The sequence below is a fragment of the Cyclopterus lumpus genome, chromosome 16 (assembly GCF_009769545.1).
Source record: "Cyclopterus lumpus isolate fCycLum1 chromosome 16, fCycLum1.pri, whole genome shotgun sequence".
Taxonomy (NCBI): Eukaryota; Metazoa; Chordata; class Actinopteri; order Perciformes; family Cyclopteridae; genus Cyclopterus; species Cyclopterus lumpus.
In genome coordinates, this window is record NC_046981.1 from 2,404,015 (window position 1) to 2,430,233 (window position 26,219).

Sequence of the window (26,219 nt, forward strand, 5' to 3'; positions counted from 1 at the left end):
TATTAGCTAAAATAACAGAAATCTAAATTAAAAAAATACATATATATATATATATATATAATAAACCCTTTTGGTTTCAACTTTTGGAAGGTGTTACCTAGCAGCACTGAATTAATTAATTAAGTAAATTATTAAGAAATGTCTAATGTTTGAAATGAAAAACTTTTAGTGCCACTTCATATAGCGGAGCTTCAAGGGAAGTCGGCCTCTTTTCACAGGAAGTGAAGCGTCGGGGTGGATTTACATCGATATCTCCAGACCAACAATATAAAGGCTTTATGGATATTTTGCATGCTTCTCGTTAAACATTTGCTTCCTTTCTCCAAACCAAAGAGCCGTTGGAGGTGGCCGCGGTTCACAGGTGAGGCTGGAGATGCTCCTCAGCTTAAGAATGGCAACAAAATATAGCTTTTCCAAATGTTAACATTTGGCTGTTGTATTAATGAAAAGCTGAAACTCTCTTTCAGATCAGAGGAAGATTTATTTTCTTTGACCCAGCTGATGTGTGAAAGTAGACCTCTCATCTCTCCTTTGTGTGGGGAACCAAAGGAACCGTCTCCGGTTACTAAAACCAACCGCAGAGATGCACGATGATGTGAGACGTGCACATAATCACAGAGCCAACACATTTACTTTACACACTCAGAAGTACACAAATTATGGATATCCAGCATTTCACAAGTAATGAAAACGAGGCACACACGATACTTTAAATAAATAAATATATACATATTATATATATATGTATAAATATATAGAATTAAATATAAAACAATGTATATATATAAATAAATATATAAATATATTTAAAGTATCGTATGTGCCCTCACCCTATATATTTATATTTCTATATATATATATATTTACATATATACATATGCATATTTTCCATATATATATATATATGTATATATATAGAATTAAATATAAAACAATGTATATATATATAAATAAATATATAAATATATTTTAAGTATCGTATGTGCCCTCACCCTATATATTTTTATATATATATATATATATATATATAGGGTGAGGGCACATACGATACTTTAAATATATATATATATATATATATATATATATACATATATCGAAGTATATGGAACGCTTTAAAGAAGTCTTCCTCTCTCTTATTAAAATATAAACAGTTTGTATCCAACATAATACAATAAAAGGCATCAAATAACAACAACATTGACCACAGAGCTTGTTTTTGTCAACAGGCAACCTGTCTAGCAGCTAATATTGCACAACGACTTTTCTCACAACATATATACTGTATGTGGCAGTTTTAAAGAGCATAAGGATAAGCATATTTATTATTCTTGTATTACTCCCTCTGCAGGACTTCAACCAGAAGGTAACAAGTTCAAGGGTGTCATCTGACGGCCATTTGCACACTGTCGAAATGACCTCACACGTAAACCTGTCAAAGTTACACTCCACCAATACTATCACGGGAACGTGAAAAAGGAAAGTATTCATATGGAAAATGACTTGAAATCCTCTGAAGAAACATTAATCATCATGGCACAAGTGAAAAGATATTTGGCAGCAATCAAATTGGTGATAATCTGACCGTACATGTAATAGTTAAATACGGGAAGTACTTGAGACACCAAGAGGTCTACAGACTTAACATATAACGAGATTTACTTGAGATTTAGAGTTTTAGAGCCGACCGCTCACATTCACACCTACTGTAGCTGCAATTAACATTAACCAATTAACATGAAGCAATTAACGTAAACCAATTAACATGAAGCAATTAACGTAAACTGCATGTGTTTGGACTATTGAAATCCATAAAGAAAAGCCTTTAATTTTAACGGTGTCAGCAGAAGAGTTTATGCACCTGTAAAAGTAAAAAAAGATGTACTATCAATTAAATAAAGAAGTGAAAAACATCTTGCCACAGTAAAGTGATGGATAAGTGAAAAAAGGGGAGGTTTTTCATGCAGTTTGAGATGTTAATATTAATAATGTAGTGTTATACAATAACGTAAAATGTAGATTTATATTTGCCAACACTTTGAATTGCAGAGTCTGACAAGATTAAGTCATCATGATTATAAGGTGCAATTTTTTAAAAGATTTTCACACTAAAGGTTTCTTCAAAGTAATGAAACTTATTTGCGTTCGTACCTAAAAGAACATTTTAAAATCCAAGAAAATTGGCAAAAACGCGGCAAATCGCTCGGGAGTAAAACAAAAAAAGGTGGAGTGTGTGTGTGTCCTGCATGACCTTTGACCTGATGTCACAGCTCTCTGAGAGCCAAAGAACGTAGCGGAGCTCGGCCCTCCTGTCACCACGTCGTCCTGACGTGGGACAGCTCATCTGTGGCCTTTCGGCGGATGCCAGAGGGTTTGGACGTAAACCCCCCCGCACACAAAATGTCACCCGGGTTCAGGCCTTTTGCGGAAGAAATGTCTAATGTTTGATTTTCTGACCCCTTTTGGTCAAAAGGTAACCATGGGGATTTGTCTCATATTCGACACCTCGTTGTTATTCCATTTAACAATCCCATTCTTTGGTTCTGCTTCTCTGTCCGCGTTTGGTATCGCGAGTTCCTCCACGGGGGGCCCGATCACGGCGACGCTTCGCTCAGATGGCGTTCTGAGTGCCCTCCTCCGGGTCATTGATGGCTTGCCCAGGACGCCTCTCAGCTGCGCCCAGAAAAAGGTCTGCTGGCTGACCTGCTGGGGCCACTCCAGGTACGTCTTGTTGCTCAGCATCTTCTTCAGCTTGCAGTACTTGCTGGGCAAGGAGCTGGGGTCCATGGGCTCCTTCACCACGAGGATGACGTCGCCGAAGGTCTTCCCCACTGCTCTCTGCTGAGCGAAGTACAGCTCGTAGTTGCACCACTCGCTGTTGACGAAGTGATGGGAGAGAACGAATATCACCTGAGGATGAAGACGAAGAAAAAGAATCAAAACACGGATCGCAATTGATTTGTAATTCTGTTTCTGGCAAATCGGACCACTTTGGGTACCTTCCGACTGCATTCAATGTTGTCAATGATGTTATCGATGATCCACCTTCCTGGCATGAAGTCCCTCTCGTGAATACACAGGTGATAGGAGTTCCCGTTACTCTCCAAACGAGGCAGGAGCTGGTCCCTCACCCAGTCTGCATCAGAGTGGCTGTACGATATGAAGGCGTGATAAGTAAAAGTGCCTAGCTCCCCCGCCGCTCTTTCCTTGTGCGCTCTGTATTTGGCCCTGACGATCTGATACGTGGCTTTCGTGTACCACGGGAGGTCAAGCATATAGCATATAAGCATCAATATCAAGATCACCGCCGCCGTGGTGGCGACAGAGATGCCGATGACTATTCTAAAGTCACACTCCATCGGACCGGGGATGAATCTGGATATCATCGTGTTGCGGAAGGCCTCCGGGTGGTAACACCTGTAGTTCCAAGGCCAGTCGGTGAGGTTAACCTTCGATTTGGACACGGTGTCCCGGATGAAAGCGCGGAGCTCACAGATGCAGTGGTAGGGATTGTTCCCCGCCCTCAGGTGAGACAGCCGAGGCATGTCCTGGAAGGAATGGCTGCTAATGAGACCGAACGAATTGCTGTCCAGAGCCAGCGACTGCAGCGACGGACTTCGCCACGAGGACGGGATGAACTTGATTTTATTCCCACTCAGCAGGAGCTCTTTTAGCTCGGTGGCTCTCCCGAAGTACGTCACGTCCAGCTGGTCGAGTTCGCAGTGGGACAGATCCAAGTGGTGCACCGTGGTGGGCAGACATCCGAGGGCTTCGCTCACCAACGGGTTGTGGTGAGCGATGAACCGAGTGATGTTCTTTTGCCAGACGCAGTCTCGACCGCTGTCGACGGCTCCCAGCTTGTTGTCGCTCACATCCAACACCTGCAGCTGCCGGAAATCTCTCGTCAGAGCCGACAAGACCTTCAGGCTGGTCAACTCGTTGGAGCTCATTTTGAGGGTGTGCAGATTCGGCACGGCGTCCTTGTAATCGCACCGCCGGTTGAAGACGAACTTGTTCTCCAGACGATTGTTGGAGACGTCCAGAAACGTCACGCCTTTCATCTCGACCCAGGCGTCGCAGGGCACGAAATTGAAGTACACGTGCCGAATAGACAGATTCTTAATTTTGTTGAACCAGGTGAAGCGCCAGTCGAACCGCAGCACATCTGGGTTGCTGATGTACCTGCAAGAAATAGAGATTTGGGAAAAGTTCTTCAGATATGTTGGCTTAAGGTGCCAAAAATGACATCAAATTCTTCATCAATTTCTGTGTTGTTGAACAGTTACTTGAGGTAATCTATCATATACATGTATATATAACAAAATCATGTCCCTGTGATACTAGTTCAGTATGTTTTTATTTTGTTTCTCACTATTGTCATCGCTCTTGTTCATATTGTTGTTGCTTCTATTGTTTGTCTATTGTATTATTATTGTTATTATTATTATTGTGTAGTGCTGCCAATGTGCTATAGACCAAATGGTTGGTTTTAGTAATTAGATCTGAAATGCTTCAGCTCTGGAAACTTGTTTTAATAGGTTTTAATATCTCACATATTTCGGGTCTCACGTGACTTAGCAATACCACGTGTGTGATAGCAAGCTTGTGAGTTCCTGGAGGAAATAAAACACTCAAATTAAACACATGATGCCCACAAAGGAGAGGGTACTCACCAAAGATCCAACTTATCCAGAGCCAGGTCCGTGATGCTGGAACCGGCCCCGTTGTCAACAAACGTGGGTGAACGGGCAAAGTCGATGTACTGAAGTCTCAACCTTTTGATGGGGGTGACTTGTAAGTTCATCAAAGTCATCCTGAGGAGGTTCTCATTGAATTTGCCTCTGTAGAAGATGAGCTTCTGGGCCGTGATCTCTCTTAAACTCTGGAAAAGGTCCTCCTCTTCCAGGTAGTACGTGAACTCAAAAAGGTTGCGGAATTGGATGACGCTGAAGGTCTTGTTGGCGAGGTCACGCAGCATGTGAGGGAGAGCGTCCGGCCGTTGGTCTACGGCCATGTCGAAGCCCATCTGCTTGGTTTGGATGACTTCTAGACTCCCGGGCTCGTAGTAACTTAGATTGTTGGAGCATTTGATAGCGAAACCTTGCAAGCTGATGTTCTTCAGGGGCTGAAAGTCTTCTTTCTTTAGACCCATCACCAGAGGGCCGCCCATGGACAAAACCTGGAGTTTGACAAATTTGGAGAAGCCTTCCGCTAAAGTCGCACGTCGGTAAAGGTTATTGGACATGTGGAGCTCTCTCAGATTCAAAAGAGGAGTCAGAGCCGCGGCAGGAATGTCCTGCAGGGAGTTGTTGAAGATGTCGAGATGCTCCAGTCGTGCGTTGTTTCTAAAGGCGTCGTCGTCGATGCGTGAGATGTTGTTGTACCGCAGCCGAAGGACCCGAAGCCGAGGGAGGCGCAGGAAGTCGTCGGCGCCGACGGCTTGAAGTTTGTTGGAGGAGAGATCTATGACTTCCAGTGTGGATGGAAGGTGTCTCCACGGGATGCCGTCCAGCTGTCTGCCCTGACAGTCTGCTGCGCGACCGCCGTCGTAGAGGCGACACGGTCCTCCGGTGGCGTCGGCTGAGGATGGAGTTGGAGTCGGGGATGTAAGTGCCCCAATAAGGAGGGCACTAAAATGAAGCAATTTCCAAATCATCAGACAGACTTGAAAAAGGTAAGAAAAGGAGAGATTACATGTTGGCATTATTTCCACAGAAAAAAGTTGCAGAACATTGACTCAAATATTTTTTGGAAGGTTTATTTGATCTACTTTTAACGTTACTTTTGTGCTCTTTTCTTATCTTGTGCTCTATATTTCTGCCATAAAAAGTCATGGATCTAGAGCACATTCACACGTTTAAAGAAATAAAATATTAGTTGCATGATGAGACAAAATCACCGACGAGATCTGTGATCCATTTTCAATCATTTCCCATGAAATCACAAACAGAACAAACAGACTTCACGCATCATTACGTGCTCTCAAACACATCCATATAAAATATACATTTTCATCAACAGCTCTCAGGACTTACCCGCTCCAGAACAGTTTCCTGCTTTAGGCTGTTAATGTTCCATATTCCCTCCCCTCTTCTTATTTATAAGGCTGGTCCGAGGCTCCACGCCACGCCCCGTCACACGGTGCCATGCTTTATGGACCCGTTAAACCAACAGCGTTCGTTTTATGTGACGTGGCATGAATAAACATTTATGTCTGCGGGGAGCGTAGACATATAATGTTTCCTTATTATTTTAGGTAATCTTTGACAGCTTGGACAACCACCAGAATAAACCAGAGAGTGTGTGTGTGTGTGTGTGTGGGGTGGGGGGTCAATAAAAATTATTTATTTTGGCTTGATTCACGATGGAAATTAAATTAAAATGACTTTTGTGTGTTGCTTTTCCAGAGTTGATACATCGCAACATAATTAAGAAGTACGTTCGTTTCAGCCGTGCGAGCACCAAGGAACGAGATAACTAACGATTATTATTATATTTCTTCTGTTCTTTTGATATGCGGCCAATCGCTGCGCGTTCTTCTTGGGTCAACAACAAAAAAGAGTAAAAATAGCCCGCTTGGAACGAATCAACGGCAGCCGGTGTTTACCGAGCGGCCGGCGTCGTTCTGCACGTCGTCTGAAAGAGAAAACGGCTTCAACGTCTAATCTGGCAAACAGTGGACAGCTGGTCCTGGAAATTGTCCGCAGACTACATGACGATCAATAATATTGACCGAGTAAAAGTCGGCTCGTGAAAGACACCGTCGTTAAATGATTTTTGTAATATCCGGCAATAACCGAGCTTTTGGGAATCCATCCAATATCGTCCCAGGCTGGTCAAAAATAAAGAAAATGGACATAACCAACACATTAAAAAAGGTTTTTTAGGGTGTTGATGGCAACTTATACATGTTGAGGGGCGAGTCCAAGAGGCTCGGGGGGGAATCTGAGTATTTTTCTGCCAAACTGGTAGAAATATTCAAAGAACATTAATTAGACTAGTCTAGTGACCGAGGACCACTTTTATTGGATGTTTTATTAATGTGCACCCTCAAAATATGTGCATGCTCCGGTTGGTGGCGTATGCATCTCTTGCTTGTTTGCCAAGAAGAAGAAGAAGAAGAAGAAGAAAAAGAAGAAGAAGAAGAAGAAGAAGAAGAAGAAGAAGAAAAAGAAGAAGAAGAAGAAGACCAAAACAACAAAGCAGAAGCTTGTTATTTCAAGAGCGATTGCTCAAGGAAATGGATTTATTTAATTAGTCTTTTACAGGAACACAAAAAACAAACAAATGCCGCTGAACTTTGGCTTCCCGTCAGAAGTTTATGGATGTCGAGAATTTACCAGCTGACTCACGTGTGCAGCTTCCTTCTCTCTGGTGTGTGAGGCCTTATCTGTCAAAAGGAATGCGCACTAAATAGGCTTTTATTTTGGTTATCGCCCCCCCACATCGGATGTTGCGATCACATCAGCATCAACACGCGTTTAAGGTTGTGTATATGCATAAATAACAACATATCGCCACGAGGACGAGGTGGAGAGACTACTGGGGGAATCCCCCCCAGAGCACGAGAAGAGGGAAAATATGAGTTGTGTCTGCATCCGAGAGATAGTTTCCACTAATCATGTTTAATAAAGACAACACTGGCTTTGTTCCCCAGGTGACTCAGGTGAACTGGTGTTGCAACACAAGGATGCAAAGTGACACTTAATCTCTCGTGTGGTAAGAAGGTCAGAAGGAAGAGAAACAACTGGAAATGTGTCAGTGAGACAGCAGATGTCATTGTTTTAAAGGTGCATTTCAAATATCAGAAATTAATCAGCGGCGGAGGAAACTAACATGTTGTGGAAAGAACAAGTTTAAAACCTGTCTATCATGTCTATCATGTTGACTCATGATAGACAGTTTTATAAAAACGCACGCTGATTCCTCGTCAAATCCTGGCACCTACATTACCCACAATGCAACACGACCACCGACAGAGGGCCGGGGGTGTTACGCTTCGGCCCCCCAGGAAGAGCGCTGGGCTTCGGAGCTTATTTGTCTGAAGCAGCCACTTGATGCACTAAGTAATCAATAAATGTCTGTTATTGACTGAACTATGATATCTCTCTGATGTGTCATGGACGGCGTCATCTGAGTGATCACAGCTGCAACTTCATATTTACACAGCGGCCAACAGTCGGTGGCAAGAAGCTCCTGTATTGACACTTTGCCCACAGCCTTCATACTTAATCTGACTTTACTGTGGTTTAGTGACAGTGTTCATGTGTTCATTCATGTGTGCATGTGTGTATGTGTGTATGTGTTCATGTGTTCATGTGTCCATGTGTTCATTCATGTGTGCATGTGTGTATGTATGTATGTGTTCATGTGTTCATGTGTTCATTCATGTGTGCATGTGTGTATGTATGTATGTGTTCATGTGTTCATTCATGTGTGCATGTGTGTATGTGTGTATGTGTTCATGTGTTCATGTGTCCATGTGTTCATTCATGTGTGCATGTGTGTATGTATGTATGTGTTCATGTGTTCATTCATGTGTGCATGTGTGTATGTGTTCATGTGTGCATGTGTCCATGTGTGCATGTGTGCATGTGTTCATGTGTGTATGTGTTCATGTGTGCATGTGTCCATGTGTGCATGTGTGCATGTGTTCATGTGTTCATGTGTTCATGTGTGTATGTGTTCATGTGTGCATGTGTCCATGTGTGCATGTGTGCATGTGTTCATGTGTTCATGTGTGTATGTGTTCATGTGTTCATGTGTGTATGTGTTCATATGTGTTCATGTGTTCATGTGTGTATGTGTTCATGTGTTCATGTGTGTATGTGTTCATGTGTGTATGTGTTCATGTGTTCATGTGTGTATGTGTTCATGTGTTCATGTGTGTATGTGTTCATGTGTGTATGTGTGTATGTGTTCATGTGTTCATGTGTGTATGTGTTCATGTTTCCATGTGTGTATGTGTCCATGTGTTCATGTGTTCATGTGTTCATGTGTGTATGTGTTCATGTGTTCATGTGTGTATGTGTTCATGTGTCCATGTGTGTATGTGTCCATGTGTTCATGTGTGTATGTGTTCATGTGTTCATGTGTGTATGTGTTCATGTGTCCATGTGTGTATGTGTCCATGTGTTCATGTGTGTATGTGTTCATGTGTGTATGTGTTCATTTGTCCATGTGTTCATGTGTGTATGTGTTAATGTGTCCATGTGTTCATGTGTGTATGTGTTCATGTGTGTATTTGTTCATGTGTTCATATGTTCATGTGTGTATGTGTTCATGTGTGTATGTGTTCATGTGTGTATGTGTGTATGTGTTCATGTGTGTATGTGTTCATGTGTGCATGTGTTCATGTGTGCATGTGTTCATGTGTTCATGTGTGTATGTGTTCATGTGTTCATGTGTGTATGTGTTCATGTGTGCATGTGTTCATGTGTGCATGTGTTCATGTGTTCATGTGTGTATGTGTTCATGTGTTCATGTGTGTATGTGTTCATGTGTGTATGTGTTCATGTGTTCATGTGTTCATGTGTGCATGTGTTCATGTGTTCATGTGTGTATGTGTTCATGTGTTCATGTGTGTATGTGTTCATGTGTGCATGTGTTCATGTGTGCATGTGTTCATGTGTGTATGTGTTCATGTGTCCATGTGTTCATGTGTGTATGTGTTAATGTGTCCATGTGTTCATGTGTGTATGTGTTCATGTGTGTATTTGTTCATGTGTTCATATGTTCATGTGTGTATGTGTTCATGTGTATATGTGTTCATGTGTGTATGTGTGTATGTGTTCATGTGTTCAGGTGTGCATGTGTTCATGTGTTCATGTGTTCATGTGTGTATGTGTTCATGTGTTCATGTGTGTATGTGTTCATGTGTGCATGTGTTCATGTGTGCATGTGTTCATGTGTTCATGTGTGCATGTGTTCATGTGTTCATGTGTGTATGTGTCCATGTGTTCATGTGTGTATGTGTTCATGTGTGTATGTGTCCATGTGTTCATGTGTTCATGTGTTCATGTGTTCATGTGTGCATGTGTTCATGTGTTCATGTGTGTATGTGTCCATGTGTTCATGTGTTCATGTGTTCATGTGTTCATGTGTGTATGTGTTCATGTGTTCATGTGTGTATGTGTCCATGTGTTCATGTGTTCATGTGTTCATGTGTTCATGTGTGTATGTGTTCATGTGTGTATGTGTTCATGTGTTCATATGTTCATGTGTGTATGTGTTCATGTGTCCATGTGTTCATGTGTTCATGTGTGCATGTGTTCATGTGTTCATGTGTGCATGTGTTCATGTGTTCATGTGTTCATTCATGTATGCATGTGTTCATGTGTTCATGTGTTAATTCGGCTCCCAGGTGTTCTTCCTCCACAGCGACCAACGCTTCATGTGTGAGTGTGTGTGTGTGTGTGTGTGTGTGTCTGTGTGTATGTGTGTGTGTGTGTGTGTTGCTGTGTGTGTGTGTGTGTGTCTGTGTGTGTGTGTGTCTGTGTGCGTGTGTGTGTTGTTCACGCCACCCTCTCAGAACCATTGTCCTCTGACTCAGAACAATGAGTCCTGTGTAGAGTGGACTCCACCTTTCAGTGTAATGAGTAATCCATAATGACTTTTACCAGAACGGGCGGGGCCAGGCACATCTTCACACACGGCGTCAGACCAGTAACTAAACCAACACGCAGTGGTTTTACAGCTGGTTCTCCATAAGAGGTACAGAACGTGGTAGAACGTGGTAGAACGTGGTAGAACGTGGTAGAACGTGGTAGAACGTGACCTTTTTAAATGAAGTCGCAACATAAATAGTCTTAAAGGACTGAAATAAACGTCACTGAGCAAGAAGGTGAAACATCAGCAGACAATTAAGCATTCTGATGCCTGAGGGGACGAGTCTCTTAATAAAAGATTTGAGCGTCGTGAGTTTATGTTTACATTCGTATCCACCGATCCCATCATAAGACCCAACCAGACATTTATTTTACAGGTATCTGGGCTCATAAAATCACAAATTGGACTCATTAAAAAACGTGAATGTCTGGTCCGACAATAACTGGCAATCTGTCCGCTGTGCGCCGAGTGATTTAGACGAGAACGTCGTGAGAGCCACGCATCCATAACGAGGCTCGGCAATTATAATAAGCACACTCCTCAACATATCGACGTATTGTTTAAACCATCCTTCCAAAACTCTTAACTTCCCCTTTCTGCTCTTCTTGTCAGACAAGTTAAACTATCGACAAGTATGGGACAGGTAAAACTGTCCTTTGTTAATCTTGCATGCAACATTTTGTCATATAGAAACAATAGTCGTCAGCAAAAAGGAGGATGCAAGTGACGGTTAATGATATTATTAAGTAGCAGTACAAAACCACACTGTAAAAAGACTTACAATATAAGACTTACAATATAAAACACATTTAAAATCTTTTACAACTCTTTCCTGCTTGGACTTGCATACTTTTACCTAAAGTATTAAAAGTAAAAAAAGTGCTCAATGCAGAAAAATGTCCTCTTGGCAGTTAATCCTTTTAGCTATTCTTGTTTGTATACTGTAGTACTAACTTATACCAAAACATATTTTACATGCTCTTGGTATCTTGATATGTGTTGTATGCACAAGCTTACATTAGTAAAGTAATAGCTACTTCATAAGTGGCAAAAACCACAATATTTACCTCTAAAACGTAGTCAAGTAAAAGTAGAACGTGGTGTAATAAGAAAAGACATTAAAGTAAGTAAAGTTCAAGTACCTCTAAATTGTACTTCAGTACACTAAATGTACTTAGTTACATTCCTTCTGAACATACTTGTCAACATTAAGTTTCACGTCGAATTTTACGACGTGGTAAAATCAGTTTTCCCTGTTTACTGGTAGCGATAACCGCCGATAACGCTCATTCAATTGGCTGATAACATCCCAAATGGGCGGGTCCTATGTGACAGAAGGCCGGTGATGACTCACTGATGATTGATGAGTGACGGATATGATATCTCTGTTTACACAGTGCTACTGTTTTTTTTTTTTTTACCATCGTTAAACTCATTTTATTAAACTTCAGAACTCGACCGTTGACTTTCCAAATAATGTGTGATGTGTTTGAAAATCCACTCAAATTAGTCCTCTAATCGTTATGAATACAGCAGATATTTAAACTGCAACAAACTCGACTAGAATCTTTTGTATATTAAGAGTCAAAACGACACCTTTGAAACAGATATGATGGAAATAAACCCAACTCAACTCACCTTGATGAGGGCAGTCGGATTTAACAGACAGCGCAGGTTAGAAAGTGTTGTGAAAAAGTCCGACACTCGGTGAGAAGTGACTCAACGCTGGATGTGTTGTTAGCTTACGGCGACTGTTACAGCCCGGCTATTTTTGGTTTCTCTCTCTCTCTCTCTCTCTCTCTCTCTCGGCCTTTCATTAGTGTGTGTGTGTGTGTGTGTGTGTGTGTGAGTGTATTGCTCAGGAATGTGTCAGGAAGATTTTTTTTTTTTCACTCCATCCATGAGCCTTGTTGACATTATCAGGGCCATTAGAGAGACGTGGTGTCATTTGTGAAGGTTTTTTGAGTGATGGACGCCTGCATTCAACCTAAATAAAGTGCAACAGGAATTAATTTACGGTGCTTGAAATATAAATATTTGCGATTTAATACTTCCAACAGCAATATGTCTGACGGGGGAGTGTACAATGAATGCTAGATGGTACCGGAACACCAATAGGATAAAGGCAAAAGAACATACAATAATAACTGACAATGATATCACGGGTTGGTGGCCTTGTTATGCTTTACACCATCATGTTTATCAAGCCTATCTGTCCACTCTAAATGGGCTTTGAGCATTTCATATCCATGTAAAGATTTGGCAGGTACTCTCCACGTGGTCTCACCGTAGAAACTATGAATCTGTTGGACCAGAACACAGAAGGTCTGATACTGTTTAAGTATCAGACCTTCATGAAGGTATTCACGATGCACCAGGTATATTATAAACAGGATGTTTGGAGAGCTGTCAGAGGCGCATAGAGTGAACATATCACATATCATATGTTGAGCATATGGACGTTGCCTTGGTCTCAGACCACAGCGTTGTTTCTTGCTTGTATTGACTTCCTCTAAGTGGGTTCGCCCTGTCAAGTAGACTTGAGATCCTGAGTGAAGGGCAGATTTACTGCACTGAGACCAGGCCGAGGAACACGGAGCGTATAGAAAAGATGGCTACAACCTAAAAGTTCATTTTGCAGTTGCGTATTGTTGATTTAATAACCAAAAGGGTAACATGTAATGTTCATTCTGTCGACTGAAAAGCACCGAATGGGAGGAAACTGTGAAATGTTTCCTGGTACGATCGACTCTGCAAGAACCTGGTTGTGTGACAAGGGTGAAGCAATGGAGTTCCTCTAATGTTAAACTGTAAAGAATGATGTCATCGGGCAACTGGGTGCAGGGTGCGAGGGTGAGATTAGAAACTAATTTAATCTACATTTTAAACAAAGTAGTCCCGAGAGTTTGTGATATGGAAGTATTGAAGTGTATTCATGGTGCTACTGTGTGCACACCGTCAGTGGAGTTCTGAACGGTTATTCTAGTCCACTAAACAGATTCCTTTGGAAAAGATACCGTGAAACCCTTTTACCATCCAATAGACGCCAGAGAGGAACCTGCGCTGGTATTTGACAGATTGGGAGTGAGAACGTGTCGGCTTACCCTCAACATGCACCAGAAGAACCAAAACCAGAACCAGAACCTTCCATCAGCAATGCTCATACCTTTGCTGACCACCGTATTTCTTAAGTAAACTAGTATTTCCCATGAAACCGGTCCAGGAGAGGGATATCTCTGTAACCTGGGCAACCGGCTCCATTGGTACTGTAGATACCAAAAAAAGGTAAGTGAGAACATGTCGGCTTTCCCAAAACAGAAGCAGTTTTGTTTAGTTTTCTCAAAAATATTACCTCATTGTTTTGAGAGATATGACATCTGGAAACAATTATAATGGAATATGGATTCATGTATTTTAGGGGCATTGGCTTGAAATCTATTTCTTTTTTGAGATAGAGGCTTGGGGTCTTTGTTCTTGAGTATACCAGAGGAGTCTGGTTGTATAGAAGTCTATGCTTCATGTGTTAAAGCTGCATTCTCTCTCCTGACCACCAGGGGGCGACTCCTCTGGTTGTATAGAAGTCTATGCTTCATGTGTTCAAGCTGCATTTTCTCTCCTGTCCACCAGGGGGCGACTCCTCTGGTTGTATAGAAGTCTACGCTTCATGTGTTAAAGCTGCATTCTCTCTCCTGACCACCAGGGGGCGACTCCTCTGGTTGTATAAAAGTCTATGCTTCATGTGTTAAAGCTGCATTCTCTCTCCTGTCCACCAGGGGGCGACTCCTCTGGTTGTATAGAAGTCTATGCTTCATGTGTTAAAGCTGCATTCTCTCTACTGACCACCAGGGGGCGACTCCTCTGGTTGTATAGAAGTCTATATAAATGACTCTACTTCTCTTGATGTATTCCCTCAGTAAACATTGTAAACATGAGTTTTTGGTCTCAATCTCTAGTTTCAAGTCTTCTTCAATACAGCGTGATGTTCATTTAGTGAATTATGGTAATTTAGAGTCCAACAAACCATAAAGCAGGGGATGCTTTAGGGGCGGGGCTACAAGGTGATTGACAACTCTCTTTTACGGCATTGTCCGGTCTGGGAGTTGTTCTGTTTTCAGTTGATACAATGTAACATTGTGGTCACATTGTATTGTTTTTAGGACACTTTGACACAAGAGGACGCTCCTATAGTCAACAAGGTCCTCTCGTGACAAGGATGGCTGGCGTGTGCAATTGTGGTGCTAAACAATGCACAGGCCCACTTATTGTCATTAATCCATTAGAAGGCGGGACAACATTCCCTTTAGTATGACCTTGTATCCTGCCTAACGAAGCTAATTAGCATGCGTGCATGTAATCAGTTCCTCAAACACTGGAGGCTTCTGGAGCGTTCAGTTCACTCAATCGTCTCACTAAATACTGTTAAACAAACATTTTGGGATATTATCTGAGGAAGCCGGTTTTCTCCTTCAAGGCTGAGTGTGACGTCATCTCTGAATGTTGGAGACAGGTTTGACAACCAGGCCACATTAGTGTTGATGCATTGGAGAGGAGTGCTGTCTGCGGACTCATAAAACACCATCAGGGTGGGGGAGGCCGCAACAACTAGAATCACTTTGAGGTTTTAAGAATAACCAATGGCAACCGGATCTATGACTCATGGTAGTTTTAAATGCTTTTACATATTTTGCCGATACACCAAACACTGGCCAGCAGATGGTGATGATGCAACCTGCTTGACAGAAACCTTCAACCATTTTGCGATGCAGATTTCCCACAATATTCTGCTTGTGTGACAGTCTACATGCACCTTCTTATCTTTCTTAACTGTTCTCTGAAAAGGTGGCTAAAGCCTCTCGGGAACATTTAAATTAAATAAATAGATTTTAATTGGAACACGAGAGAAAATGGATATATTTTAGATTATTGTTCGTTATCAAATATCTATCTATCTTGCTTTAGGTAAAGTATGGGATGAATTAATAAATACGATTATGGATTTGAATACATTAATGAATGTCGAAAGAGTTTTCTGTATGGATTCATCCATTTTTGAAAGGGGGAAAACCCCTCAAGATTAAAATAAATGTAATTAAATAAGCCCCAAAGCTATGTCATAAACATTTTATGTATTACAATCCATTCATTTCCCCCTTATTATCCAATCAAACAGCTTGATTATATCAATCTTTTTAATTAACAGAATTTAAAGCAAAATTCCATTCATTTTCTTTCAAATAAACACAGCAAATCATTTCTTGATACTTGTGTTTTATTAATTTTCACCTCACATGTTCAGGGAAACACATGTCAATATGGGTTTGTTACATGAATATCTATTGCACTATAGATATCTGTTTTTTAAAAATACATGTTATGAGATGGCATTAGGCATGGCACCAATAGAAATCCTTTTTTTATTTTTTAATAATAGAGTTTGGCTTGTTACTTTTAAAATCAGATATATCGAGACACAGAATCGTGGGCACACATCATGTACACAACTTGACACTCAAAGAAATAAACCCAGAGCAAACAAAAACCCGCTTCACTCGACGTTGATTTGCTCGCAGCAGATAGCGCGATCCGTTCAACCGGTTTCCGGAAGGCAGATCCAGAGCTTGCGTTGAAGGAAATGAGCGTTTATCGGACCGGCGGACCGTGACGGATGTGAGTGAGTGATAACTGAATTTCGATAGAGCGGCCGTGTGAACATCCATTTCAAAGCGAGAAACGTAGAGATTCGGAGAGTTGGTATACATATTAATGCCGCGCAATAGCCCCAAAACAGCCTTGTGGAGTTGAGGATGATGAACGGGTAAAGTGCTGTGTGATGAAAGCTTGATTTCATCTGCCTGAGGAGCAGAAGAAGTATAATCAGCTCTGCACAGCAGCGACCATCAGACCCCATTCAAACTCAAGGTTATCAAACCCACACTTTAGAAGTCTGACAAATAAACACTGTCATTCTAGGCAACGTGAAGCACCCGGTGAAAGGATACTTTGTCCAATTGTAAATGAACAAGAAGAATCAGGAAACGGAGAAAAGCATCGATGAATTGAAGTAAATTGAGGCCTCTACATCCAAACATCCATCCACGAACTGTCACAACGACTCGTGCAGGATAATCCAAGTTTGATTCATCCAGTCGTATGTGCTCTAAAACCTGACTATTTAAAACACTTCCCCGTCAACATGCCTCATGCTTGGGCAAATGCGCTACTGGTCCATGCAAGTCTGAAGTGTTTTAAATGTGTCGAGAGAGGATCATCAGCCCAGTCGTGACGGAAACATTTTGGCATTGCACGTTTCTGGAAAGCACGGAGTTGTTGAATGTTGACATTTTTGCAGCAATTGACGTAGTAAATCGAACGAGTGTTGATGAAAGTTATATAACGAGCCGAGTGAGAAACTGAGAAAACTCTTCATGGGGTCGAACTCAGGACTTTCACCCAGGAGTCCGCTGTAATGTTACATATGAAAGTTAATTCAGGGTGATTGCTATTGATGTACGATTGTTAAGTTGTTACCGTTGTTGCGTTACGTTGTTGTGTTGCCGTCATTGTGTTACGTTGTTGTGTTGCCGTTGTTGTGTTACCTTTGTTGTGTTACCGTTGTTGTGTTACCGTTATTGCGTTACGTTGTTGCGTTACGTTGTTGCGTTACGTTGTTGCGTTACGTTGTTGCGTTACGTTGTTGCGTTACGTTGTTACGTTGTTGCGTTACGTTGTTACGTTGTTGCGTTACGTTGTTGCGTTACGTTGTTGCGTTACGTTGTTGCGTTACGTTGTTGCGTTACGTTGTTGCGTTACGTTGTTACGTTGTTGCGTTACGTTGTTGCATTACGTACGTTGTTGCATTACGTACGTTGTTGCATTACGTACGTTGTTGCGTTACGTTGTTGCGTTACGTTGTTGCGTTACGTTGTTGCGTTACGTTGTTGCGTTACGTTGTTGCGTTACGTTGTTGCGTTACGTTGTTGCGTTACGTTGTTGCGTTACATTACGTTGGTGCGTTACATTGGTGCGTTACCGTTGTTACGTTGTTGCGTTACGTTACAGTTGGTGAGTTACGTCGTTACTTAGTTACAGTTGTTACAGTTGTTGAGTTATTGTTGTTACGTCACATTAGTAGTTGTGTTTCCTAAACCTAACCAAGCGTGTTACAACGTGACCACATGGCATTTTGCATTTCTGGAAACGTTACACGAGGCTGAAAGACATTTTTGGTTCAGAAACGTCGACTTTCAACCCGCTGGGTTGGGTTGTATAGTGTGGACTTGGGATACAGGAAGCTTATAATACCAGAGGAAGGTGCCAAAATGGATAGCATAGGCTTCTCCTCTCATTGTGATCACAGCTTTCTGAGTCCAATCCCAGCGGACACACAGCAGTTATAGTGTGTCGAGGACAACGCCTTCTGTGTATGTTGAGATCATTTCCTTCAAAGGTCAGCGCCGTCAACAGCCTCCGCACAATGTTTACCAGCACTTGGCCGGTGGCCGGTGTTGACTTCCCACCATGATGTCGACACAGAGACACGGAGATGATTAATATGCATGTCGGGGGTTTGTGAGTTTGGTTGTGGGAAAGACCGATGTCGTACAGACGCTCAGGGTTTGTCAAGGTTGCTCAACGTAGTTTTGTTTTAAAATTGCTGCAAAAAGCAAGCAGATCCTTGAGCAGCAACACACAACCGAGTGAGGAACACTTCCTTCAGATCTTCCCAGCTGAGAACATGTTCGCCGCTCCTATCCCTGACGGTGTGAAATACATTTGTTAATACGTCAGATGAGGAGTCGACTCCTTTGTCTAATGGGCTATTAATGACATCTCTGCCACAGTGGAAGGCTCGGCAAGGCCAGATTTATGTAACGCTACTGAATGATAATTCTCAAAGCTCTGGAGAACGTGCTAATCCGCCGCATAATTCATCATCGCACGAGTCCACTTCGGCTGTTCCGTATTCAGAAGGTTTAGCTTTCGGGTTTATCGGGCATTTCAGTGCGACTGAACTCCGGCGACATACACAGCTAACTCCCTTTTACATGTAGCTTTAATCTGCCTTCCTGGTCTCAAATAACATGTTGTGGTTGCATCTGTACAGCGTTGGAATCCCGTCAAGCCTTTTTTTGTTTCACAGCGTAGAGACACAAACGTACGAAAAAGATAACCAGTGTCTGGATGTCCCCGGGGAAAGAGGCAAAGCGGTCAACGGTTACGTATCACGTTCTAACTATGGCACGAAAACCCAAACAATCAACACAAAATGTCACACAAGTAGGCAGCAATGGTAGAAATCAGCATCTGCGGGGCAATAAAATACAGAACACACTTCAAGTACAAGTACAAGCCTTTTTTTTTTCTTCTTTTTTTTTCAAGCAAACAATAAAATGCAAGCCTAATACGCCGTTGCGTATAGCTTCGTCTGCCCTTATGATAATGTAAGTGTGTGTTTATGGAAATTGCTATAGCGCGACACCTTGTTCACATCTTTGCGCGTTGTCGGTTTTGAGTTTCGTGAAAACCAACGGACGCCTGGGACTCGGAAATAGCACCCAAAAAAAGAAACGTCCGTTCTGTTTTACATAACTTGCGTCCATCGTCTCTCCACAATAAATGACTGAACAGAAAGGATCCTAAATCAACACTTTCCCATTGATTGATAGTTTTATTTAATTATTTCATGCTTTTATTCTGAAGGCTCTCTCCGTAGCGCTAATATTGAGCTAATTTTACTCCAACGAAGCTATGGGCAATGGTTTTTTTCTTCACATTCTGGTAAGTGTTTTGTTTCTGATGCTCTGGGGAGGAGAAAAGACGACGGCGCGTAGAAATTATTGTCAAAAAATAATAAAACAACGGACAAAGCTGCGAACGAGGCGTAATAACGATGTTTGGTACCATCTGATAAAAAGATGCAAGAAACTGCCTCATCTGAGGAGGAGGTGGTGAGACACAGTGATGTTTTCGAGGATGAGCTATTGCCCACCCGCCTACTTCCTGTCAAAAAGCTGACACTTCCTCCCAGCCATGTTTTCGGACTCAGCTGCACTAAATTACAGCGCCGGGTGCCGACCGAGGCTGCAGGATTCTGCCTCGACTGCAAAATTGTGCTTAGCAGTTTTAAGGCTTTTTAAAATCTCAATACCAGACATTTTTTCTAAGTACTAATGAGCTACACCAATGAAGTTTAACAAGATGAATGATTCGATGCAAGAGCGGTATTAAAGGTTTATATATATTCACAAATAAGCACAGTCAAGTCGATTTTGAAAATAAGTAGAGGAATGGTGAAAATAATCAGCCCGGTGTCGGCGTTGCTTTCGCCCCAACTCATACGATATGTTTTATGGGAGGAAAGGTTCGCAAAAGCACCGAATTATGGTTGATCGAACTCGCGAGACGTGTCAAATTCATGGGACAGTAACTTCACTTTAGTGTGAATTTCAAAGTTCTGACCTTAACAAGATAGCTGCACATATGTCGCTCTTCATGCAAGAAAAAAAAAGAAATACAGAATTTTTTCTGGACTCTAAAAATCGACGTCCGATCCAACCATGTACTTTGATGCCGTGCGAACCTAACCTCCGAACAGAGGCTCCTCGTCTTCCTCGCATTGGGAGCCGGTGAGGATGAGGGCTTAGCATTAGCGGTAGCCGCGGTTAATGGAGCCACAGGGTAACCGTGGCGAGCAGGAGCGACGGCCCCAAGGTGGAGGCCAGGGAGGCGGCCAAGGGCCTTCCGTGGTTCACCAGCCTGAAGGAGATGACCTCCACCTTGAACCCGTCCTCGGTGGCCATGCAGCGGAAGACGCCCTCCCTCAGGGGCGTGTCGACGGCCGGCCCCAGGACACAGTAGCCCCCGGAGAACAGGCACGGGTAGTTCTTGACGCAGTTGTCTTTCTCCCAGCGGTAGGTGGCGTGGAAGGAGCGCACGGGGCAAGGGAGAAAGACGGAGGTGTTGGACTGCACCATCACTTCTCTGGGGGAAGTGCGACGCTGCTTCAGAGCTGGAGGCACAAAGAAAAAGCTTTTTTTTATCCCAAAATAAAAGCACATCGTGTGAAACTTTACTGTGTTTTGTATAATTCCTTTGCTTCGAGATATTAGTTAAAGATCAAAACACCTAGCTGGTATTTATTATTATTTCATTATTATTATTCAGGATCTTCTCACTGACAGCTGGAAATAAGAGCAGGATTAAAATCAGATAGCCGTCCCCACAGAGGGGAGTAATTGTAATGATTAGTTGAGGTTATAACTGGGTTTTGAGCTTTAAAACAGGGCAGGCCACGATGTAAAATAAAATAAAAAAAGAGTCTCCCTGTGGGTGTTTGGACTCAATTATATGATAATCATCTTTTAACTGAAGCGGCTCAGAAGAAGGGTCCTATTTTGGTTTAATAAAGATACACAGAGAGAGTGGGAGAGTGCAGATAAGGGCTCACCAGCAGCTTCCCCACAAACAGAGGAGTTTGAATGGTCCAGGTTCTGAACGAGCGTCCTGTTGGAGAACAAATAATAATAACACAGGGGACAAATTAGCACCATTAAGTAGTCAAATGGCTTAAAAGCCACCACATAAACCCACCGTTTACTCGCAAATTAAAACATGCGGAGACAAATCGTTCAACAGTGCCAGGGAGGAGGGGAAAGGGAACAGGAAGCAGTGACATCACACACACTCGTACCCGGTGGTGACGTTGTATCCGGGCGGGATGGGGATGCACTTCCTCCTGGACCGGTCCCAGCCGCAGTACGGATCCCGGGAAAGGATGCACTCCCTGCACGTGTCGCCGTAGCGACCGCAGTCAGCCAGCGGCAGCCGCTGGACCTCCATCGCCGTGCCGACGTACAGGTGTCCCTGCGGAGGGAAGGATGCAACGGGCCGCGTCACCGGGACGACTGGAATACATCAGCCGGCGAGCCATTCGAATCGGCTCACTTGACCATTTTTATGACACAGTAGATAAAAACCCTACATTTAAACCCAACATGAGGAATATCTAGACTTATGACATGACTGGAAGATATTTGATATTTTCTGAAGGCTGAAATAATCCCAAGTTCAACAGGAAGATTAACACTCCAGTCGCCAGATGTTGGCGTTGTACATCGAACCACGTGCAGCGGTTACGTATTACTGAAACTTGCATGGTATAACAACGAGTATAATAAGAAATAAAGCAATCCTGTTTTGTTCCATTAAATCCCTTCAAACATAACCTCATTTGATTGAAGATAAAAGGGTGCAGGGTAGATGATAGTGGCGTTGTAGAACTACATATGACCATACCCGACCATCATTCCTCATACCTTTTGGGAGTCGATGGCCATGTTCAGAACGGGGCCCTCATTGTGAAACAGAGAGTACTGAGATATGATGAAGACGCCCTCGCTGGTGTGGAGAACCTTGAGGATCTTGCCTTGGTCTGTGGAAGTGCAGAAGGAGAAGACATCGTAAAAAAGAGTGGAGGGATGCATCAACTCATATGCACACGTGCAGAAAAAAAGGCTGGTGGGCGTTCGGTTTTTCCTGTTGTGCTTTCCAAAATGTTTTTTTAAATACATCCATTTGACTTGGACAGCTTCCTCTCGCAAGGTCAGCCAGAGGGCCAAAGGCAAAATGGAAGGCTGGAGTTTAAGATCCAATGGATGGAGCCGATACCACGATACTGCCAACAGCGATACAACAGGCAGAGTTTGAGCTCTGCAGTAAAATAATCTAGTGGACTCAATCACAGAAGGGTTTCATTGTCCATGCTCCTGTGAAAGCCACCAGATTCCCTTTGAAAGAAACTGTCATTGACCTCGTAACAACGCGCACAACACGTTCCTCGTAAGCCACGTAACCCACAACCCGATGAAAGCTGTCCACATGTTCCCTCTGTGTCTCCTTTCCTGCAGCTCACGCCCACCCTGCATTACTTTCTTTTGTTTGATCACGTTCCCTGAGCTGCTGTGTGACACAGGAACAAAAGAAATTTGCCTAGATTTCTCCCCAATTGGGGAGAAATTGCCATCGGACCGTGTTTCCTGCATCAATTCTATTCAAAGATTATTTTTTTTTGCAGCCCGCGACCACACATGTTTCTTTTAAACCATTGCTACTAGTTATTTTAACCCCAAATTACAATCTTTTCCTTAATGCCGACATTAAATATGTCCTATTTCATTTGACTGAACTGACTGAGCATGTTCTTCTGCTCACGCTTTGACTCTCTAAATAATAACGCCTGAGATGATTTTCTGTACCTTCCCCACTGTGAAAATGTGATTACATTGATGCCTTTTTGTCTCACTTCTTCATTTCCTGCATGCTCCCTCCATGAGGCACACTCGTAATCACGCCGACAGGTTCTCGCTGTCACTTAAGACTTCCTTTGTCCTGAAACTGTCTCGTCTCATTTTCACAAACTTCCAATATGTTTTCTTTTTTTGTTTCTTCCCGTCGTCAAAGATAGCGTTGTTCACTTCATCCATTTTAATCTCTTGGGATTCTTCAATCCCGTCCACGGCTATTTCCGTCTCTTTTATCCCGACTGCGTGTCGGTACAAAGATAGCAGCGCGACGTTCTGCCGGAGTAAAAGTGTGACGGTGCTGAACTCCCGAGACTTTTGCTGAGATAATCAGTTTTTTTGTGTTTTATTTTATTTTATCCAGGGAGAATTTGCTGAGTGGACATATTCTTCTCCAGTAAACACATGTTCCCTGATGCCTTCATACAGTTGCACACACTCCTCATCCTGAAGCTTTGCCTGTTGGCCTTCTGTCCCAAAGGTCAATCAATACATGTTCTAGCTGGCCTCAAGATTCAAACTCTCCTTCTTTAGTTAACAAGGTCTGTTTCTCCTGTCTCGGCTGCGAGCAGCTTTACATCTTCTGCTGGTCAATCTGTCAGTGAGTTACAGAAGGAAAATAAATATTTCACTCCTGCCTGTTCTTTTGTTCCATTCCCAACATGGGACCAGCCCTCAGAGGCCAACACAGGCTTGCCATACACCCTCAGCTTCTCTTTAAGGTCAGGATGCATTGCAGAGACTCATGTTGGAATCAGTGATTTCACCAAAACTTAAGTTTAATAAAACATCTGTCCCCTGACATGCAATATGTAATGAATAGTAATAGTAATAATAATTGTTAGTATCATTATTCATTTATGTATGTATGTATTTCTTTACTCTTTTCTTTATTGATATTTCGTTTAACAAACAGAAACAGTAAAACTAAACAAATAAAGGATGAAAAGAAGGTAAAACAATTGGTCCAGCGTTATCTATGATGATAGATTTCCTCTGCATCTCTTCCAGAAACCAAAAACTCGACTCGACTATAAAAAGGAAGACATTTTCTCTGGCCTGTAAGTCTAATCCATCTTTGGACCAGGTTTCAGGACTGAGCTGTACTTCCAGCTGTATCTATTGCCGTAAATACTCTCTGGACTTGAGTCCGACCAAAAGGGACTATGTTGGAGAAAATCATATAACTTAGTTTGAACTCCTTACAGTTAGCCAGCAGAATTTAAGTAAGTTTTTATGGTGGAAAACATCTGGTTGTGTAACTGATGTTTCCTAAAAACTGCATCATAAACTTCCCACAAATGACAAGTCATCTGGACCCAACCGGAGTGAACGGTGTGCCAGGTTCTTTCGATAAGCTCGGTCACAAGGGACACCCCAAAAACAACATGACATGTTTGGGAAGCAGGAAGGGCTCTGGTTACTGACTCCAAAGATTGGTGTTAGGTCTGATGCGAGGGCTCAAATTACACTACAAATATATGCTGAATACTCGGATTTGTTAAACTTGTTGAATGTTGCCTTGTGCTCATTAAAACACTCAACGTCTCTCTGCTTGTCATTTTGCCACAACAACTTCAATGGAACTGAGAAGACCCAGAAGGAAAAACCCTAAATTACCAACCGTTACCTGGATTTAAACCCCATGTATTAGAGAAAGGTCAGATCACCACAACCAAGTTCCTCTTGAGTGTTGTCTCAAGCAAAATCAGGTCATAATGAAACATCTTTGAGTCCTAACTGAAAGCAGGTCAGCAAACTGCTGGCGGTGAACACCGTTGTCTTCAAGCTCGGTGATTATAAGCATCAATTCTGTCTGCTGATCAAAAGACAGGAATCAAGAGTTTCAAATCATGCAGCGTTCTGTCAGCCTGCGTCTGACAGGAGGGAGACGAGTGAGAAAGGGTTTAAGACACAGAGCATGCAGCGAGTCGGTTGGTTCTGGGTCACATGACGTCATCGCCAGACGACTGCGGCTAGAAGAAGCAGGACGAGTGTGTGTGAGCACCAGATGAGTGATGTTCGAGGTGCCCTTGAGCACCCGCAGTCTCGTCACTCGACTTGAGCTCGAGTGTCGCGCTCTGATCTTTAAATGACGTCCGACTCCCAAACAGCTCCGGCACTTAGAGGAACGCGTGAAGAGGGGAGATGATGCCGGCTGCCATAACCGGCGCCCACGTCAAGCGAATACATTCGTGTTGGCCTTTCGGATTCGTGCACACGTGTCACATATGGACCATCTGGTCCGCTTCACCTTTCGCCCGCGTGGAAGCCGGCAGCCGGACGACTTTTTGCTTTAACGCGGTCGTGAAAAACGGTCTGGAAGGAATGCCTCGATGTGACCTTGAATGAATGAATGAAGGTTGTCTTTGTTTAAGCCGGCGTGGCGCTCGGCGGGTCGGACTCTGGTGAAATCAGAAGGTCCGGAGGGGGAAAACGTGCACCCGCAGTTCATTTAGAGTGCACTTCATAGACCTCTGTCGTCAGCAGCGAGTGACCTCATCCCCTTCAAGGATATTTATTGGTTCGGAGCCGCCTCGCTGATGTCAGCCGTCGCTCCTTCTTCTTATTCATCGGCTTCCATTTCCCTGCAACGGGACCCCGGCCCGCCGCTCCTCCTCTCCTGATTGGTTTAAGCCGCTCTAATGCGAGCATCCATCGGGAAGCGCCGTCCGCCCGCCTCACCCACTCAGTCGCACAGTGGAGATTGGATTATGTTCGAGGAGGGAGCGTCTCCCCGTCGCTTTGCACGGACACGTGGTTTGGAATTAATTACGCGGATTGATGAGCGTGACTTTTTTACAATACTCTGAATATCGATAGTCGGTGGTGCAATACTGAACGGGAGAGGAAGAAGAAAACCGGAATTCAGAAAAATCCTACGAGGGGCCGCCAGGAACCCCCCAAACTGTGTGTGTGTTCCTATGTGTGTGTGTGTGAGTGTGTGTGTGTGTGTGTGTGTGTGTGTGTATGTTTCTCCAGTACAACCTGTTTCCTCTGGCCTGAGATACCAGTGAGACTCACTCTGCTCCGGTTTCTTTTTAGACCCTCCTCTCCTCCTTGTTCCTGACACAGTTAGTAAAGCCCCCAGCGAGAGGCCGGTCTCACTTCTTTAACACAACAGTGTGTGTGTGTGTGTGCGTGTGTGGTGTGTGTGTGTGTGTGTGTGTGGTGTGTGTGTCTATGTGTGTGTGTGTGATCAGCGCACTCGTCCGCTGCAGGAATAAAAGACGCTCATCTCGTGGCTGAATCTCGGCGCGTTGAGACACGAGCATATGACTTGCGATGGTTGCCATAGCGATCTCCCCGAGGCAC

General features: G+C 43.1%; 2 protein-coding genes across 3 annotated transcripts in view; both read right to left on the bottom strand.

Moving 5' to 3' along the window:
* Positions 1 to 1,111: 1,111 nt before the first annotated feature.
* On the bottom strand, positions 1,112 to 12,357 carry tlr18 (toll-like receptor 18). Of its 2 annotated transcripts, XM_034553208.1 has the most exons (4): positions 12,244 to 12,357; positions 4,671 to 5,661; positions 2,997 to 4,179; positions 1,112 to 2,907 (listed from the first exon to the last, which is right to left on the bottom strand). In XM_034553208.1, the coding sequence occupies exons 2-4, from the start codon at positions 5,651 to 5,653 to the stop codon at positions 2,464 to 2,466; spliced, it is 2,610 nt and encodes an 869-aa protein (XP_034409099.1). In that variant the 5' UTR covers positions 5,654 to 5,661; positions 12,244 to 12,357; the 3' UTR covers positions 1,112 to 2,463. The 2 variants fall into 2 exon arrangements, with proteins under 2 accessions (XP_034409099.1, XP_034409098.1); XM_034553207.1 differs by lacking the exon at positions 12,244 to 12,357 and having other exon boundaries at positions 4,671 to 5,701.
* Positions 12,358 to 20,267: 7,910 nt separating this feature from the next.
* The window catches only part of si:ch211-113g11.6 (uncharacterized protein LOC559008 homolog), a 28,501-nt gene continuing 22,549 nt past the window's right edge, over positions 20,268 to 26,219 (bottom strand). The window contains exons 11-14 of the mRNA XM_034553223.1: positions 21,921 to 22,036; positions 21,296 to 21,468; positions 21,053 to 21,108; positions 20,268 to 20,614 (exon numbers count right to left, since the gene is read on the bottom strand). Of these exons, the coding sequence (XP_034409114.1) occupies positions 20,268 to 20,614; positions 21,053 to 21,108; positions 21,296 to 21,468; positions 21,921 to 22,036 (692 nt within the window). The remainder of the gene's footprint in view (positions 20,615 to 21,052; positions 21,109 to 21,295; positions 21,469 to 21,920; positions 22,037 to 26,219) is intronic.